General features: G+C 38.3%; 1 protein-coding gene across 6 annotated transcripts; it reads left to right on the top strand.

Annotated features, from left to right (window-relative positions):
• The first annotated feature begins 4,198 nt into the window (after positions 1 to 4,198).
• LOC112291328 (kinesin-like protein KIN-14C) lies at positions 4,199 to 16,768 on the top strand. 6 transcript variants are annotated; one of them, XR_002972401.3, is made up of 26 exons: positions 4,199 to 4,338; positions 4,692 to 5,982; positions 6,677 to 6,834; positions 7,123 to 7,260; positions 7,606 to 7,990; positions 8,140 to 8,282; positions 8,670 to 8,744; positions 8,920 to 8,997; positions 9,133 to 9,234; positions 9,482 to 9,511; positions 9,676 to 10,017; positions 10,193 to 10,274; positions 10,431 to 10,526; positions 10,859 to 11,041; positions 11,319 to 11,425; positions 11,788 to 11,966; positions 12,110 to 12,274; positions 12,612 to 12,865; positions 13,027 to 13,190; positions 13,529 to 13,747; positions 14,091 to 14,646; positions 14,792 to 14,969; positions 15,252 to 15,460; positions 15,635 to 15,690; positions 16,112 to 16,209; positions 16,367 to 16,768. XR_002972401.3 is itself a non-coding variant. In XM_024538560.3 (25 exons), the coding sequence occupies exons 2-24, from the start codon at positions 5,685 to 5,687 to the stop codon at positions 15,682 to 15,684; spliced, it is 4,191 nt and encodes a 1,396-aa protein (XP_024394328.1). In that variant the 5' UTR covers positions 4,199 to 4,338; positions 4,692 to 5,684; the 3' UTR covers positions 15,685 to 15,690; positions 16,367 to 16,768. The 6 variants fall into 6 exon arrangements, 5 of the variants coding, with proteins under 5 accessions (XP_024394328.1, XP_024394327.1, XP_090112056.1 ...); XM_024538560.3 differs by lacking the exon at positions 16,112 to 16,209; XM_024538559.3 differs by having other exon boundaries at positions 16,112 to 16,768.
• Positions 16,769 to 16,770: the final 2 nt, after the last annotated feature.

Below are 16,770 nucleotides of genomic sequence, written 5' to 3'. Positions count from 1 at the left end.
TCTAGTAATGATAGAAAATATGGTTTGAATTTTTTTGAAATTTAAGCAAGAAAAAGTAATGAAATAAATTATAAAAGATACTAAAATCATTCAATGATATACTTTATAAGTTAAAAGGCATTATCTTGGCATCATTTAAAATATATATATATATATATATATATATATATAATTTAATTCTAATTTGCTATGTAAATGAAGAACATGAATATGACAATATCCTGTTCAAATGATCTTTCGAAAATCGAAAACACCCAACACGAAAATACTCAACAATCTCAAAACTTGTGAATACAATCAGTGCATGTAGAACAATGATAAAATACGTTTTGACATCATAACTACATCCAACATGTATATTAATTTATATAATTAAATTATTAATATAGATTGTAAAGATCATAGATTATACTTCAATATATTTAAATAGATAAAATTCAAATTGATAAATAATAAAAAAAAAACTGCTCACTCATTTTTATTTTTATCTTCTACAACTTTACATTTTTTGATTTTGTTTTTATGTTTTTTTGTTTTTCACAAAGAAAAAAAATCTTTATCTAAGAGGAATTGAGTTTTTTTTTATTTAAGAGTGTTTTCTATTAGAGATTATGTGAATGGTTAACAATTTGCACCCATGTATTTTAAAAGATATTCAACACATAGTTGCATAGTCTACCAAGCCATAATATGACCTATAGAGGTGTCATGTGGCCTACCAAATGGTCATGCCCACATGTCTATAGTTAGTTATTTTTACACACAAAAGTCAAAGTTGTAGGTGTTGTTAGAGCATGGATTTGAACTATGCAAGAGAGTGAGGACAAAAAAAAAAAAAAAAAAAAAAAAAAAACTTGAAATAATTGTCTTAACTTATTAATCAACAATGACATCAAGTTGATGGTTTGAAATTGCATTGTTACTAGGAGAATATTCTGTTTGTTGAAGAATGTGTTAACTACCACTTACATGTTTCTGTTTTGAATTTTGAAAGCAGCAGGATTGTCAACCATCACTAATACAGAAGTTGTCTAAGTTCTCATGCTCTACTTCATATTGTGACAGAGTTGAATATGCTAAATAACATTCTTTACAAATAAAAAATCATTAATTGCACAACTTGATAACTGTATTCATGGATTTGAAATAAAACATATACATACACACACACACACATACATTTATGCATATATATATATATTTATATATATATACATATATATGCACATATATATCACTAAAAGGAAAGAAAAAACAAGCAAACGTACACATCAACATGTACAATTTTATTTTTATTTTTATTTTTCAAAAAGTACTTATTTTGTTGTGTAAGTGACACAGCAATCAGAGGACACCAAGCGCGGTCTGAAAAATGGATGAAAAAGTGCAATCTATATGGATGTGGGTCATATTCCCCATTGGACATGCTTTCATCCATTTTCAAGCAGAACTTCACAGTGGAGAGTCCAACACTGAAATGCAACATAGAACCCCACTCACACTGATGATCAGAATCGTGACTCAGCACATTGTGTCCAACTGGATGCATGGAAGGACCCAGTTTGTGGGCAACACACTCTGGCACAAAGTCCACGTGAGATTCCACGTGGCAATCACCATGTGAATCGGTCCACAAATATCCCATATAGAATAAGAATAAGAAGAAGAATGCATGCTTTTTTAGACCCACAATCAAAGATTTGAATTTTTTTGGTAAAAATTTGAGAAAATTTGATGGTTTTGATGGGTTTTTTATTATATGTTTTTAAAAAAAATTGATTTTTTTTTTCTATCTTTTATTACGATTTGGGTTCTTTAATTAGTATTTTGAATTCATTTGGTTTAAGTTCTTGATTAAGAAATTAAGAAAAAGAAAAAGAAAAAGTAATTCAGAATGATAATCTAAATTAAATGTTATGAGATCATACAATGTTTGAGTTTGGATCTTTGTTTTTTTTTGTGGATGAGAGTTGAACTCAAATGCCAATAGATTAATTCATAGCCATAGATCAATGACCCCTTTCACATGCTACAACCTCCACTGAATGGGTTAGGGCAGTAATGTGGTGTACATGTGACTTGCATCATTAATTGCAATTTTGTTACATATAAATATATGAGATAAATATTAGCAACCAAATCTGTTGAGGGGTTTCTTTCTATTATTCAACAATACAGAATTCTCTCATACATAAAACTGTGACTATATCTTGTCTCAATCTACTCCATCCACTTCATTATAAAATTTTAAAAGAAAAAGAAAAGAAATAAAAAATCGTGCTTAATACAACAAAACAAAAGAAAGATACGATAGTCAATGACTACAAGCCTGTAAGATTACTGCCATGTTGTTTAATAAAACAAATATAATGCAGTAGTCATATTTGCAACAAACAAAATAAGCCTACCTCCTTCAAGTCACATAAAAACAAATCTATAATATTACCATTACCTTTTTCCATTGCATGGAATACTCTCTTAATTGTATTTATGTACATGTATATAAATACGTTCACATACAACAAAAGACGACCCCTTGTTTATACACCTTTACATATACACCTGTATTAAATTCATTTAAGTCATCAAAAATGAAAATTGAGGCACCAAATAAAAAACTTAAAAATATATAATAAATTCTATCAGAAAAAAACATATTACTATATGATAATATTACACAAATATATATTAGTTATTGCTAGTCACAAAAGACCATAAAAATTGTTAGGCTTTTGTGACTCAAAGTAGTTGTTTGATCAATATAAATGGTCTTGTATTTATCTTCATTTATGCTAGTTATCAAAGAAGCTTCATGAAGAGCTTCTAAGTGATTTGGAATTTTTCTGTGAAGTTTCTTAAAAATATTTGTAGAGTATATTTTTATGTCCAACAATTTCATATATCAAGTATAGTCTTATTTATATATTTAATTAAATATTATCATTACTATAAATACAACAAAAAGTTATGATCCAACCATACACTTGCCAGCAAAGAAGAAGATTTAAATTTCTGCACCACAAATTGTTTAAACATTTTATTTTATTTTATTATTTGTGTGTAACAGTTCACAAAATCTTGTATTCCAGATATAAATGAAGAACTATTTAAAAAAATCAAATATCTCTACATATACTATTCTATTCTCCTATTTTTATTTAAAAATTGCAACTATTAATACTTCCTTAGTAATATACAAATAAAGTCACTCTGACAACATTAGAAGAATTTTCTCTCAATCTTAAATATATGTGGAGTTTCCACCCTTGATTCTTGTTCATTTCAACGTACTTTGTTGATATCCTAACCTCCATGCTTCTCAAACACTAATCCCGAACATAAATATTTTCATTATATTTTTTTCTTTTTTTAATTATTATTTATGTTGAAAACTTTATACCATGCCTTGCACTAAGCTGATTGTTAAAATATTCCAGCACTCAGGCGAAGAAAACCCCAAACCCATATCTCATACTGAAAACAAAAAAAAGAAGAAGCAAATTTACACGTGTGAAGTTCACTTCAAAATTTTAGCTTATGTACATTAGATATTGTTTCAGTTATAATCGTATTGTATTGCTTACTTTGGACTATTCTAGGAGGTTTTACAATTTAAATTGCACCGCTTTAAAGTCGTGGGGCGGGCATGGGTGGTAATTCTGCCCAACTCATTAATCCAGTGCGACGAAGATACTTCACAGCGTGCATCTTTGGCCGCACTCCACTCGCTTCCACAGCTCCGAGGGGACTGGTCATAGGGTGGGGCAGAACCTGACACCGAAAGCCGTGAACCCCTCCTTCCATCTGTCCAAGCTCCAGTTCATTCGTTGACATATCATTCATCCATTAAACACTGCCCGCAGCCATCCATCCTGGTTCGATCGTTGTGAACCAGCACCGATCTCCCCAAGCCCGCCCCGCACGACACACGGAAGCTCCCATAGCCGTGCCTAGGCATCTATTCAAATGCAAACAGGGAAGCTATTCAAAACCTTCAACCTTTTCAGTCATTCAGTCTGTCACCCAGTAATCCTGGCGAGTGAGTGAGAGAGTGTCCTGAGCTCCCCCAGTTTCGGAGTCAGATAGATAGAATGCAGAGTTCAGTCATTACGGCGAAGCGTTAAGTGACGTGGAGCGTCATTTTGAGGCAGGCTTTGACTGGATGGGACCAACCGAGAGTAGCAGAATGAGTGCATGAGAGCGAGAGAGAGAAAGAGAAAGAGAAAGAACGAGACGGGGCCACGGAGACGAGGAGGGAAGAAGAGGGCGTGGAGATGGGGGAGCGGTGAAATGCCTCGTGACAGTAGATCTGAGCGGTTGTTGGTGACGGGAACGGGGGTAAGTTGAGTTGGTTTGTGGAAGACGGGAGAGGGAGGGAGGGGGCATCGAGAGTTACGACAGAAGAGGGATCTTGATTGCGATGGTGATAGTTTGGGAGTGTGGACTCATGGACATATTGATTACTCGTTTGCTTGTGATGGGATGGTGATGAAGGTAGACATTATTGTGGGTAGCTTGTGCTGGTGCTGATGCAATGCTGGTAGGTTTGGAGATTTTCTTGATTCAATTCGAGGGGGAGGTTTGTGAGGGAGGGGGCGAGGAATAGTAGTGGAAAGTGGAGCTGACAGGGAAGGTTTTGTTAATCCTTTCGTTGGTTTTTGTCCTTGGTTTGGTTTGGTTTGATTATCTAGTGGTGGCTGCGGTCCCTGGTGAGAGAGATAGGAAGAGATCGGGCTGAGCAGGTGAAGTGGCGAAAGGGGGTTAGCAACCTGTCGCGCGGCGCGTGGGATTGGTAGTTTCTCCATTACCTTTCTTTTTGGCGAAAGACGCGTGCAGTGACTGTCGCGAGGTGCGGATCTTGGTGGAGAGTGGCGGCGCTTGTTTGATGTTTCGATTTGTGGTAGATTACCGAAGCAATGGCGTTTTCAGGAGAGGCAATGCGTCGACAGGAAAGTGTCGCCCCTCCGAAGTTGCATGGAGCGAGGGCTCTGGCTGGACTCCGTGTGTAGGCTGGATGTTGGTTAACCTCAGCACAGCTAGAGAAAGAATTTCAGGACAGATATGTGCTAGGACTCGGTGGAAATCTGTTAGTCGCTGGCGGATGTTCTTTACTGCTAGTCGGTCACATCAAGAAATGATCTGTTGCTGTGCGAAATAGTCCTTTGATCTTAGCTTGGGAGCGAAATGGGAATGAGGATTCGAGAAACAGTGGTTTGAAAATACTTCACGACAATTACTCAAAGAATTTCAAGAGCTCGAAATCGCTTCTTCATCGAATGTGGACGCGTAGCTGCAAATCGTGGATATTGGGGAAACGACTGAGAGTTGCCGCATTCACCTGTCTACCGATAGACTAGATCACGGAGGGTAGAGTGAGGTTACAGACGCAAGATCGGAAGGGAACTATCTCGACAGGTTCCTTTTAATTACTTGCGTTGATGCTGTCGCGAAGACATTCTAGAATTTCACGTTGAGCAGAGGGAAGTAAAAATGCACGGACGGTTAATAATCTAGTTTGCAGTGAGGTAGAAAGGCGATGTCAGCTTCATATCATATTCAGGACCGTAGTTATGGCTTCGAGGGGTACGTCGTCCGCATCCCGCGGTTGTGTTGAGCTTGCTTTACGCCTGCACCATAGAATTCCGGCTGACATATGCCGATAGTCGCGTCTGAACGCTGAAGTTATGGATGTGGCAAGAATGGGGTATGATAATGGTTCATCTGCAGTTTTATCTTCTGTAGAGGGAACAATGCCTCATGGTCTGGGATTGCCCGTTAACTCTTGGCATGGAGGGAATGAGACATATTATGCTTCTGAGAAGAGGATTCTCGATATCGAGAGGCCGAAGGGGCAGGTTTGTGAACACATGAATCAGGAGCAGATGGATCACACGACAGCTTCTATTGTTAACGCAACAGTCTCTTCGGCAGGAGTACGGTTGAGCGATACACATTTGGCATCCAGAAAAGCAGAGGAAGCAGGTTCTGATCTTAGTCTATTCTCTTTTTGACGGCTGTGGCGTCAGACCACTCAATGACTTTAACACCATACATCCCGTAGTTCATTGTGTAGGTCAGGATAATACTCTTGCCATGATGGACAATATTGGCATAATCAGAAGATGTACTCATCAATTGTTGCGCGTGGAGCGAAACTTTCTTGTGATTGCTGATAACCGTCTCTTTCCGGGATCATTCTTCTGAGATTTCGAATCAAAAATTGTTGTACTGCTTGTCGAGTGTGCATTGAGTGCAAACGTAATGTGCGTAGCTCTTAATCTTTGCACGATCTTGAACCTCTGAGTGCTCCTAAAATAGTGACTACATAATGATTAGTGCCTTCACAACCTAGAGCAGGGAGAGTGGAATTTAAACGAGCTTGGGATTTGGTATCGAGTTAACGATTAAAATGTAGTGCTCGGGTTAAATGTCCTGGGTGCTTGTCATGTCAATTTGAAATATCTCTGTCGTGTACATGACTAACTGGTGATTTAGTTCTCCTTAGATGGCTATTTAGGGTTATCGTTGAACTGATTACATGCGTAGTGAGGTTGTTTAAACTAATCGGAAGCTCAGTTCACAGTACACGGGTCGACAGAATAGATTGCCTGCGTTATACTTCTTTTAACTCTTTCTTTTTCTTATTGATTTATTTTGTCAAACGCTGAAAATTCAGCTACAAGAAGGCAGCATGCGATTATGTGGTTGCAAGAGATTGTTGGAAACGTGGGTCTCTCAAGTGATTCTACAGAGGAAGACTTGAGACTTTGCTTGAGAAATGGAATCGTTCTTTGCAAGCTTATCAACAAAGTACAACCTGGCGCTGTACACAAGGTTAGAACACCTACTCATATCTATATCTCGTTCTTGTGCTGTAGAATAATTTTCAATACCAGTCGTATCTTTGCAAACCAAGCAATTGGTACCCATTTAAAGGCCTTGAAAACAGCAGTAGGATCAGTATTTAGACAAGTGATTGTGACTTCCATTGAGGATGTAATCATTACTTCATAATGTAACAGTTTTTAGGAAGGCCTCCTACTCGTTCTTCGTATTTGTTTTTTATTTTTCTTTTTTTCGTGATTTTTTTTGTATTTTGTTTTAAACGTGCTGTTTTTCTAGGTGGTGGCAAATCCAATTCTTTCAAACCACCCTGATGGAGCGCAGTCCGCATTTCAGTACTTTGAGAATGTTAGGAACTTTCTAGTGGCGGTGGAAGAGATGAGCTTGCCCTCATTTGAAGTTTCTGACTTGGAGCAGGTATGAGGTTGCTGGAGTAACATGCCGCTATTAACATTTTCCATCTTCAATTTTGTCATGTTTCCCCTTCAGGGAAATTTGAAAACCATTATATATTACTGTTTCGTAGTTGTATCCTATCGCTAGTTTAATTCTCGCCATCTTGGTGGAACTGTTATATATGCTAGTCGATTTGAGACATTCTTTTTCTTCCGTAGTTGCCATTGTGTGCATTAACAAGAAAATCCTTGTAGTAAAGGATGGTAGCCTTCTTCATCCGTGTTGCTTATGCATTGCGGCTGCTTTTTCAGTTGCATTTTTACAGGGACTAGAATATTTCTAATAAATGTATTTCCATCTCAACAGGGTTCCATGTCCTCAAGTTCATCTGCAAAGCTGGTAGACTGTATATTGGCGTTGAAATCCTATCATGACTGGAAACAGGGTGGTGCTCTGGGTTTCTGGAGATTAAAGTCCCCTAGTCATCCTACGGGGAATATGAGTAAATCCATTTCAAAATTTAGTGCCTCTAAGAATGTTAACAAGAGTGGAAACGCTCGAAAACAATGGGCGAATCCTGATCAAGAGTCTCACGATGACACTATATTGGCAAGTGCATCCAATCATTCAAAGGGTTTTGAACCCGGAGAGTCCGTTTCAGGTCATGAATCCTTGACTAATGATCTATCTGGGGAAAATTGTAGCTCGGTCGGAGACGGCGAGGAGGTGGTTTTTATTAATAACTCGGCAGGTATTGCTACGCTTGTTCTTTACTTCTTACTTTTGTAATCTTAATTTAAATTTAAATTTTAGCATAGCGGTTGATTAGATAGTGCAGAAATGTATCTTGCATACAAGTCAGCTGAGTTTCACATTATTGGCTTTCTGTGCATTTTGCAGGGTCTAAATCTACCTGGCTTGAACACCTTGGTGACAAATTTCATGAGGTTCTGCAAGTAAGTGCGAAGAGCATGCAACGAGTCTCTGATTCTGCACCATTTACTACCGATGGTTATGCTGGAGGACCGACCACTGCACTCGATGTACGTGTGCATGCATCATTTTAAACCTGTGTCTTTGTTATACTTGCCGCAACTTAAATAAATAATACCAACGTGTCTGATTTTATTTTCCTCATTTTGACCATGTTCAAAATTTATAACATTGGAAACTTGACTGACTATCGTACCTAAAGCTATTGAATCCTTACGTGCATCAGGGCTTGTGGGTTCCTTTATAGCAATACATATTAGTGTTGTTATAATAAATTAGTTCAATCCATTTATGGTTGCTGTCTTCTTTTTGGATGTTCATACCTTGATCCTCAATTTCCTGCAGATCTAACTCGTTTTTTCTTTTCTCAAGTATTATTATTTGTGTGCACTTGTGTATGATATATCTTATTTTATTTATGCGTGCATGTCTTCCAGAATGTGCCATCCCAGTCACTTCTAAGACTCATCAATGCCATCTTATGCGATAAAAGTGTTGAAGAGGTGTCCATGGTAAGACATCATCGATAAGACTAGTATTATTTTTTTCGAATTCTTCTTCTTGCCCTTGTTCCTTTTTCTAATAGTGCAGAGGTAGATAACTGGGATTGGGCATTCTTGATTGTGGATTCAAGGTCTTATTCTTTTGTAGGACTAGTCTATTCTTACCCTTGAAAGGATCCTGCAGGCTGTGGAGTTTATGTTACGGAAGGTGATGGAGGAATTCCAGCGCCATCTCGTTACTCAGAGAAAACAAGTCACGAAAGTACGAATACGTCTGGCATATTTGTTATCCTTCTGTAGTTTGTGACGTAATATCTGTTGCTTTCTTAATAAAACTTTGAGTTTCTCTCAGCCTTTCAGAAGCGTAACAGTGTGAACTTGTTTTCTCTTTCTGCAGATGAGAACTTCCATGAAAGAGATCTTGTCTCGCGAGGACAAACTTGCTTTACAAAATTCAGTGCTAGTAGCATTGGCAGGTGGTACGCAAGAGGAAATAAAAGTACGTGATACTACTCTATTCCACGATCTACTTCAACAAGCTTGTTTTTGGTTCTTGGTTTTTCAATGCTGCAGCAAGGGTCTTTGTGAATGATGTGTAGCAGTTTTTGGACTTTGGTAAAGTCATGACATGCGGAACATAATGTTTCTGTGTGCACAAAAGTTTAGTGTTGCTACTCTGCTATAATACCAATTTTTACTTGGATGTATGATGGCTTACTCTTCTTTTCTGACATGTGGGATTACAGTTATATGCTCAGATGCTGCATAAGCTCGAGGTCACTGTCATTCCCTTCCCCTGAATTTTTTCACTTTTAAAGTCCTGTGTCTCCCCATATTTTATGGTAAATGGCATGACAAGTAATGAGCCTTTCTCGTCTATCATTAGTTGAGCAGTTACAGTCGCTTTGAATTAACTTAAACAGTTCCTTCACGTGTTCAGGTAGAGATGAATAAATTGAAAGAGGAGAAGAGAGTGAAAGAGGAGGAAGTATGCAGATTGCTCCAAGAGAACAAAGAGCAACAATTAGCTGTGCAAGTGCTGAGGAATGAACTGGATCACATCAAGCGCGCTGACAAAGAGATGCTGCAACTCCTTGAAAGTCAGAATAAAGAATTCGAGCAGGAGTGTAAAGAAACTATTCAGTCCTTGGAGTTGCAGCTTCAAGATTCGTATGACAAGTTGAAGGAATTGAAAATTAATGCAGACAAGGAAATGAGTAGTCTGAAACTAAAGGACAATCAATATCAAACATTCCTTTCAAGTCAGCTACTTGAGTGTAGGGTATGTTTATTTGTCTACTTTACTCCTTAACCAACGATTTAGGAAATGAGTATATCAATTTTTACTTGTCAAATTATCTAATACTAATGCTTGACGAGTTGCTGAGGAGAGGCAAATTTATTGTTGTCTTCAACCGTTCATTATTGAGTTTTCTGGGACATTTTATTCTCTGCAGGATCTTAGGTTGGCCCAAGTTAATACCAAAGATGAGTTTATGAGGATGCAGACCGAGTGGAACAACCAGTTCAGCATGCTAGGTAGAGTTAGTTTCTGTTTCGTTTTGTGAAACTAATCCTGAACTTTGACCAAATTGTGATATTTAATTTTAATTTTGGTTTTTAATATTAAAAAATAACGTCCTTATGAGTGGACTTGGTCTGGATTCTACTGATCCCTCTTTCCTGGGGGTGCAGAGGAACAGCTTCAGAGCATGGCTCGAGCTGCATCTGGATATCATAAAGTGCTGGCCGAGAATCGAATGCTTTACAATGAAGTGCAAGACTTGAAAGGTTCATTCCCAGTCCAAGCATTTGCATGCTAAGCCCAAAGTACGAAGTCAGTAGCAGAGTCGCTTTTGAAGAACGTCAATATCATAATCCACTATGCTTTTTTGATCCTGTTTTCGATAAGGATGTTTTAGGTAGGGTTGAGTTTTTCAGTCTTTCTAATGTAGGTTTTTGAGCTTTTAGCGGTACGACTTTTTGGTTTTCTTTGAGTTACAGGCAGGGGGTACTAGTGTTCTTTGATTCTTCCCAAACTTCCTTTCATGCTTTTCGTTAAGTGGTAATTTGTCGTATCTACTATAAATCTTCCGTTTGACTCCTTTGTATTCTGTTTTTAGGAAACATTCGGGTCTATTGCAGGGTGAGACCTTTTCTCACAGAAGAAGCTGGAAGATTAACTACTCTTGATTATATTGGAGAAAATGGACAGTTAATGTTAGTAAACCCTCTCAAGCCTGGTGCTAAAGATTCTCGAAAATCTTTCACATTCAATAAGTGTTTTGCCCCCAATGCTTCACAAGGTATGATTGTGTGCAATTTTCCAAGGAATATAGCGAGTTTTTAGTAAAGGATGCTGCGTTCAATTTTAGTAGTCAAGGGTGCCAATTATGTTCTTTTGTGATAGTGTTATTCCTGTGTTAGTTAAGATCTGTAGGGTTCTCCTCTGGTTCGACCTCAATGTCATTGTAACCTAACGGTTATAATATAGTATTTTTGTCGTTCATGCTCTCAAGAAATCGAGCCTCTTGGCTTTTAACTCGTATTTTCTGATGATAGATTTAATGTTGGTTTGTTCAGAGGAGGTTTTTCTAGACACACAGCCATTGATACGGTCTGTATTGGATGGATTTAATGTATGTATCTTTGCTTATGGCCAAACGGGGTCTGGAAAGACCTATACCATGGTAATGTCCACTTTACTTCATTTTATTTAGTTCAGCCAGATAGCAATCTAAATTATATGATTCCCTACCATTGCCATATTTTTGCCATGCTTAAGTTGTCTAGCCTGCATCCACGGTGGAAGAATTATTCATGCAACAAATTTGTTACTTTAGAACTCTTGTGTTTACTCAATGGTGATGGAGTTTTGATTCAAGCTTATAATATTAAGTAGAGAAATTACAGAGTGATTTTTTTTTGTATACTGTACTTACTCTGGCTTGCATTTGTTTTATTGTATAAACTTAACATCCTTGTTCAGTACTTTGGGTTATCTGTGAACTTTTCTATTCGTTTAGGATCTGATGCCTTGTTTGGATAACAGAGTGGTCCAAATAATATGGCACCAGTGGATTGGGGAGTAAATTACAGAGCTCTCCATGATTTGTTCTCTACAACTCAAAGCAGACTCGATGTTTTCCGCTACGAGATCGGAGTCCAGATGCTTGAAATTTACAATGAACAAGTCCGGGATCTTCTGGCTGCGGACGGTGTTCAGAAGAAATATCCTTTTGATACATCTTTATTCTTGAGGCTTGAGACTTGCTTGATTTCATTTACTTTTATGTTGCTCTTCTGGTTTAGGTTCTATAGTTTTATTGATGATGTCTATGAACCACAGTGGTTTCTACCTTAACCCTGACCACGCTTGAGATCCGGAATAATTCTCAATTGAATGGTCTGAATGTTCCTGATGCCAGTATGATGTCAGTGCGGTCAACAGAGGATGTGCTTGATCTGATGAAGGTCGGTCAGAAGAACAGAGCAGTCGGCGCCACAGCTCTTAACGAGCGCAGTAGCAGATCTCATAGGTAATATTTCTTCTTCTTTGTTTGTTTTTATTTTCATCTCTTTAATACTGTTTTAAAAACAGTGTTGAAGTATGTTCATTTTTTGTATTTAAATTTTTTTGGTCATTTTCTGCTTGTTCCTTGGCACCTTGACAAATTAATTAGTTTTTCTCCTGACGAAACTTGTTCACTGGACTAACTGTGTTGGACGATGCTTCAAATGTTTGGCAGGTTTTTGTTTTCGGATATTTGATAACTTGAAATATGAGTTGATTTTACATATATCTTAGTGCAGTCAACGTGTAAATTTATGCAGTTTGAAGGTGGATATCTGGACCTAACTTTGTTGTCTTTACAGTGTGCTGACAGTGCACGTTCAAGGCACTGATCTGGAATCAGGAGCTATTCTTAGAGGATCTCTTCACCTGGTTGATCTTGCTGGAAGTGAACGAGTAGACCGGTCTGAAGCCACGGGTGACAGGTTGAAGGAAGCTCAGCATATCAACAAATCTCTCTCAGCCCTTGGCGATGTTATAGCTGCATTGGCCCAAAAGAATGGGCATGTGCCTTACAGGAATAGCAAACTCACACAGCTCTTGCAGGATTCACTAGGTATGGGCATATGGGAAAGTTATTCAGTACTCTGCATGTTGACTATAGCTACCTTGTTATTTGCAGTGAAGAGTACCAGTAGTTTTAGTTCCTTGTTGTGTTACTTGTCATTTTGTAATAAGCATCTTGTGGATATTTGCTTGCATATGGATCTTGTGCAGGTGGCCAAGCAAAGACTTTGATGTTCGTACACATAAGCCCAGATGTGGAGTCCTTTGGAGAGACTATAAGCACATTGAAGTTTGCTGAAAGAGTGTCAACAGTGGAACTTGGAGCTGCTCGAAGTAACAAGGAAAGCGGAGAAATTCAAAATCTTAAAGAACAGGTAGATTTGGTGATGTTCGTCTTAGGAAATAAATGTTAAGCACATTTATTTCTTCTTTGAAAGGCGTTTTTTATTTGTTGATAATGTTGCGTGTACTATTATATTTTTTCTATCAGTGTCTTTTTCTTTTTCTGCGTGTTAAAGAGCTTTTCTGTTGTGGAAGAGTGCAAATCTGTACTTAATTGTGTAGTTTTTGTGAGCCGTTTGCATCTTCTTTTTTCCTTTTTTATAATCTTCAACATTGTCGAACCTTCACGAAAGTAGTGCTGTGTTTCAAGTTGACCAACTGAAAATACCAGCCTTCTAAACCTTTCAAGTCCCATTTGATCGTTTTTAAGGTTGCTCTGCTGAAAGAGGCTGCTGCGAAGAAAGATGCTGAAATTGCACATCTTCAAACATTCAAAGAACGACACGATAGAGGCGAGAGCGGTGTTGGCGTGGAGAAGTATAAGTCCAGGATCTTGAAGCCATCTGCACGTGTCCGTGCGAGCCCTGATGTCTCTCCTGCTCCGAAACTTCGGATGGTACAAAATGAGAGTGGGAGTGAAACTACGGAGGTATATTATGTACTATGCGAAGAAATTCATCATCAGGGAATAGAGTGTTGAAGGAAAAGATTTAATTGTATGGCATTACTAGATACCAAAATTATGTAATGGGTCCAAACTACAAACCTTCTAGTTCAAGATTGTGGAAGCAAGGTCTTCACGTTTCTCTTGCTGTGGTCTAGCAGTTCAAGAAAAGCGTTCGGATTTTCATTCGTGACATAGTTAATCACTTTTCCACATCTTGTAGAACTGTACATAGTTATTCAAGTTCGTGACACGCAGTACCAGTACCAGGTTTTCGAATCATTTCCCTGTTGCTGCAATTCTAAATTCTTTTACCACTCACTGGCAGACTCGGGCCATCACGCGCAAGTTACCTGGTCAACCGAAGTCTCCTATTCGCGTAGCTGTTGGATCAAGCCATGAGTCTGAAGATCCTGCGGAGCATTTATTGTCCTCTTCAGCATGCTCTCCTGCGGGTTCCTCTACAGAGCAAGGCTTGGGTTCATTTGATGTAATGGAAGATGGGGCGAACAATGTAGACGAGAAGCTTAAACGTTCGTCCTCGAAACATCAGCGAAATGGATCTGGAACTGGCTTTAGTAGTTGGACTTCTCAGATTCACAATTCAAAAGATTCTGATGGTGGACAGATGAAAGCTACAGAAGGTAGTCGGCAGCACGAAGCAGTTCTTGCAAACCATGTGGAATCAGCTTCATCTGATATTAAACAGGAAGTGACGACTAGGGAGTTGCCAGAGAGGTCTCAAATTGTTAGAGAAGATATCGATAACTTCTTTCTAGAAACGGAAAAGCAGGCAATCTATTCAAATAGTGGCTACCTTCATGAATCAAATGCCGATTTTGAATCTTTACGTTCTGCATGTTCCAGCCAGCGTTCACTACCGGGTAAATTTCACTGAACGAGACTCCTTTAAAGTGAATTAAAATAAATAACTCTGTGGACTTCCAGTGCTAAATACAACTGTCACAGATCAGCACCGAACCCAATACCTGTTGAATTAAAAGGTTCTATCTGGGTTGAATGATGTAGGTCTGGAAGAGCAGTTTGAAAGTGATGGACTTTTCGACCTTCGGGATGGACATGATGATAGTTCAAGCTTGTTCTCAGAAAGTGGTCTGTCTGTGGTAGCGGACCTATCCTTATCCAGTCAGTTGGACTATACCAAGAAAGTCCAGTCAAGTCCTGCCCAGGTTCGCAATGAGAGGAGGTATGGTTCCTGATATATTTTAGCAATCGCTATCTCGTTGCAAAGGAGGGTCGTACCATTACAGGGTTTATTTCTTTCTGTTACCGTCTAAACTTACGTCGATTAGGGCTTCTCTTTTACAAATTATTGCTTTAGAGTTGTTCATGCAGTCTCTTTGCTATCATGGTCATGACTAGTACCCATAATGCTATTTTCGTGATGCAGATTGGATGTGTCAATGTCTGGATCAGTTTACGGTCATTTTCATTCTGTGCATCATTCTATCGTGTTTCTACTTTGCAGAGCTCTACTACAGACCCAAGTTCCTCGTCCTCCGATTAGTGCTATACGGAAAAGCTCATCAGTTATGAATCGTAAGTCTGTTGGAGCACCATTACATTCACGACCTCGCAGATACTCAAATATAGGGATCTCATCATCCACTGAGAAACTTTTATCCAAGCGGAACGCTTCTCTTGGAGCAGTTGCTAGTCCGGATTTTGAATGTAGTGGTATGCTGTTCTTACCTGTCGTGTTTTTATGACGGAAATTCTGCTATTCTTAAACCTTGTTCATTTTCAGATCATGTCCTGTTTTGTTGAATGTTAATTTGACCTTAGGGATTTTCTTTGAGAAAATATATTTTGCTGTAGACATATAAGCCGCTTGTCGTGTTGTTATCACAGGCAACAGAAGGGTAGCAATTGGTGCTGGGTCCTCAACCTCTTGGAGGTAATAGAGGGTAAGTCCTCAGCATGATATGTGTTCACAAACAGCATGGATTGTTGGAATCCGTTTATTTTTGTTATTATTATCTTTTTTCAAATGTAGACGATCCACAGCTTATTGTTTTGGCGGAAGGAGTCTAATATATTCACATTTATCAATAGATTAGATAATATTTTGTGCACTCAGATTCTTGTGTACTCCAACCATTTCTAAAATGGATCGGAATTGATAGATTAGACAACTGCAAACGTTTGAACTTGGTGCGAGACCCAAGGATAGTTTGTCGAAAGCCTCGCACTACGCAAGAGTTGAGGCGTAGTGTTTGACTGCAATGGGAATACAGAGAAGTAAAAGTAATGATTACTTGATTTTTCATTATAGTTGTGCAACATCGGTTTCTGATACTTGTTAAACGTGTGTATGTTTGGGACCAGAGTTGGGTTTGACCATTATATATGCCAGGTGGAATGAGCAGTACGGCTTATTCGTCCATCTTTGGGTGGACCTTTATGTAGTGTTCAAATCGTCACATGTAATCTGTAATTTGTTTGTTTGTTTGTTTTGTTTTGTTTTGTTTTTTTTCTATATTTTTTTACAGTAATCTTGCATTGTGAGGTTGATTTCAATAGGATATTATTAATCAGAGTGACAGCTTATCTGGTGACTGACGAAGAGCACATATGACGCAGCCTTTAATTTTTCCGTGTCGGGCATCACATCAGGCCGAACGTCTTCCAAGCGATGGATTTGGACACCCGTGCTCTAATCGCTCTCAAAGCAGTTGGTAGCTACTTGGATGGAGCGTCATTTTAGGGCATGCAGTACTCTGTATCATAGTTAGTAAGCGTCTTTAGAAGTCTGTAGATATCATAATGAATCAATCGATACTTTATCATTTTACTTACCACGAAGTTTGGTAACTGGCTTACAACCGTAGGAAGCCAATTTTTTGCAGTGCTTTAAAGAGTGATCCTAGTTCCTTTTACCTGGTACAGCTCAGGAAGCAGTCGCTCATATTTGCTGCTTAATTGTATTGATGATTCGATCAAAGACCTACTTTGTTTACGAAACGAAATGACTGTTTTGATGTACC

The sequence above is a fragment of the Physcomitrium patens genome, chromosome 14, assembly GCF_059467195.1.
Source record: "Physcomitrium patens ecotype Gransden chromosome 14, ASM5946719v1, whole genome shotgun sequence".
Lineage (NCBI taxonomy): Eukaryota > Viridiplantae > Streptophyta > Bryopsida > Funariales > Funariaceae > Physcomitrium > Physcomitrium patens.
The sequence above is the reverse complement of the archived record's forward strand: the minus strand, read 5'-3'. Positions and strand labels throughout refer to the sequence as shown.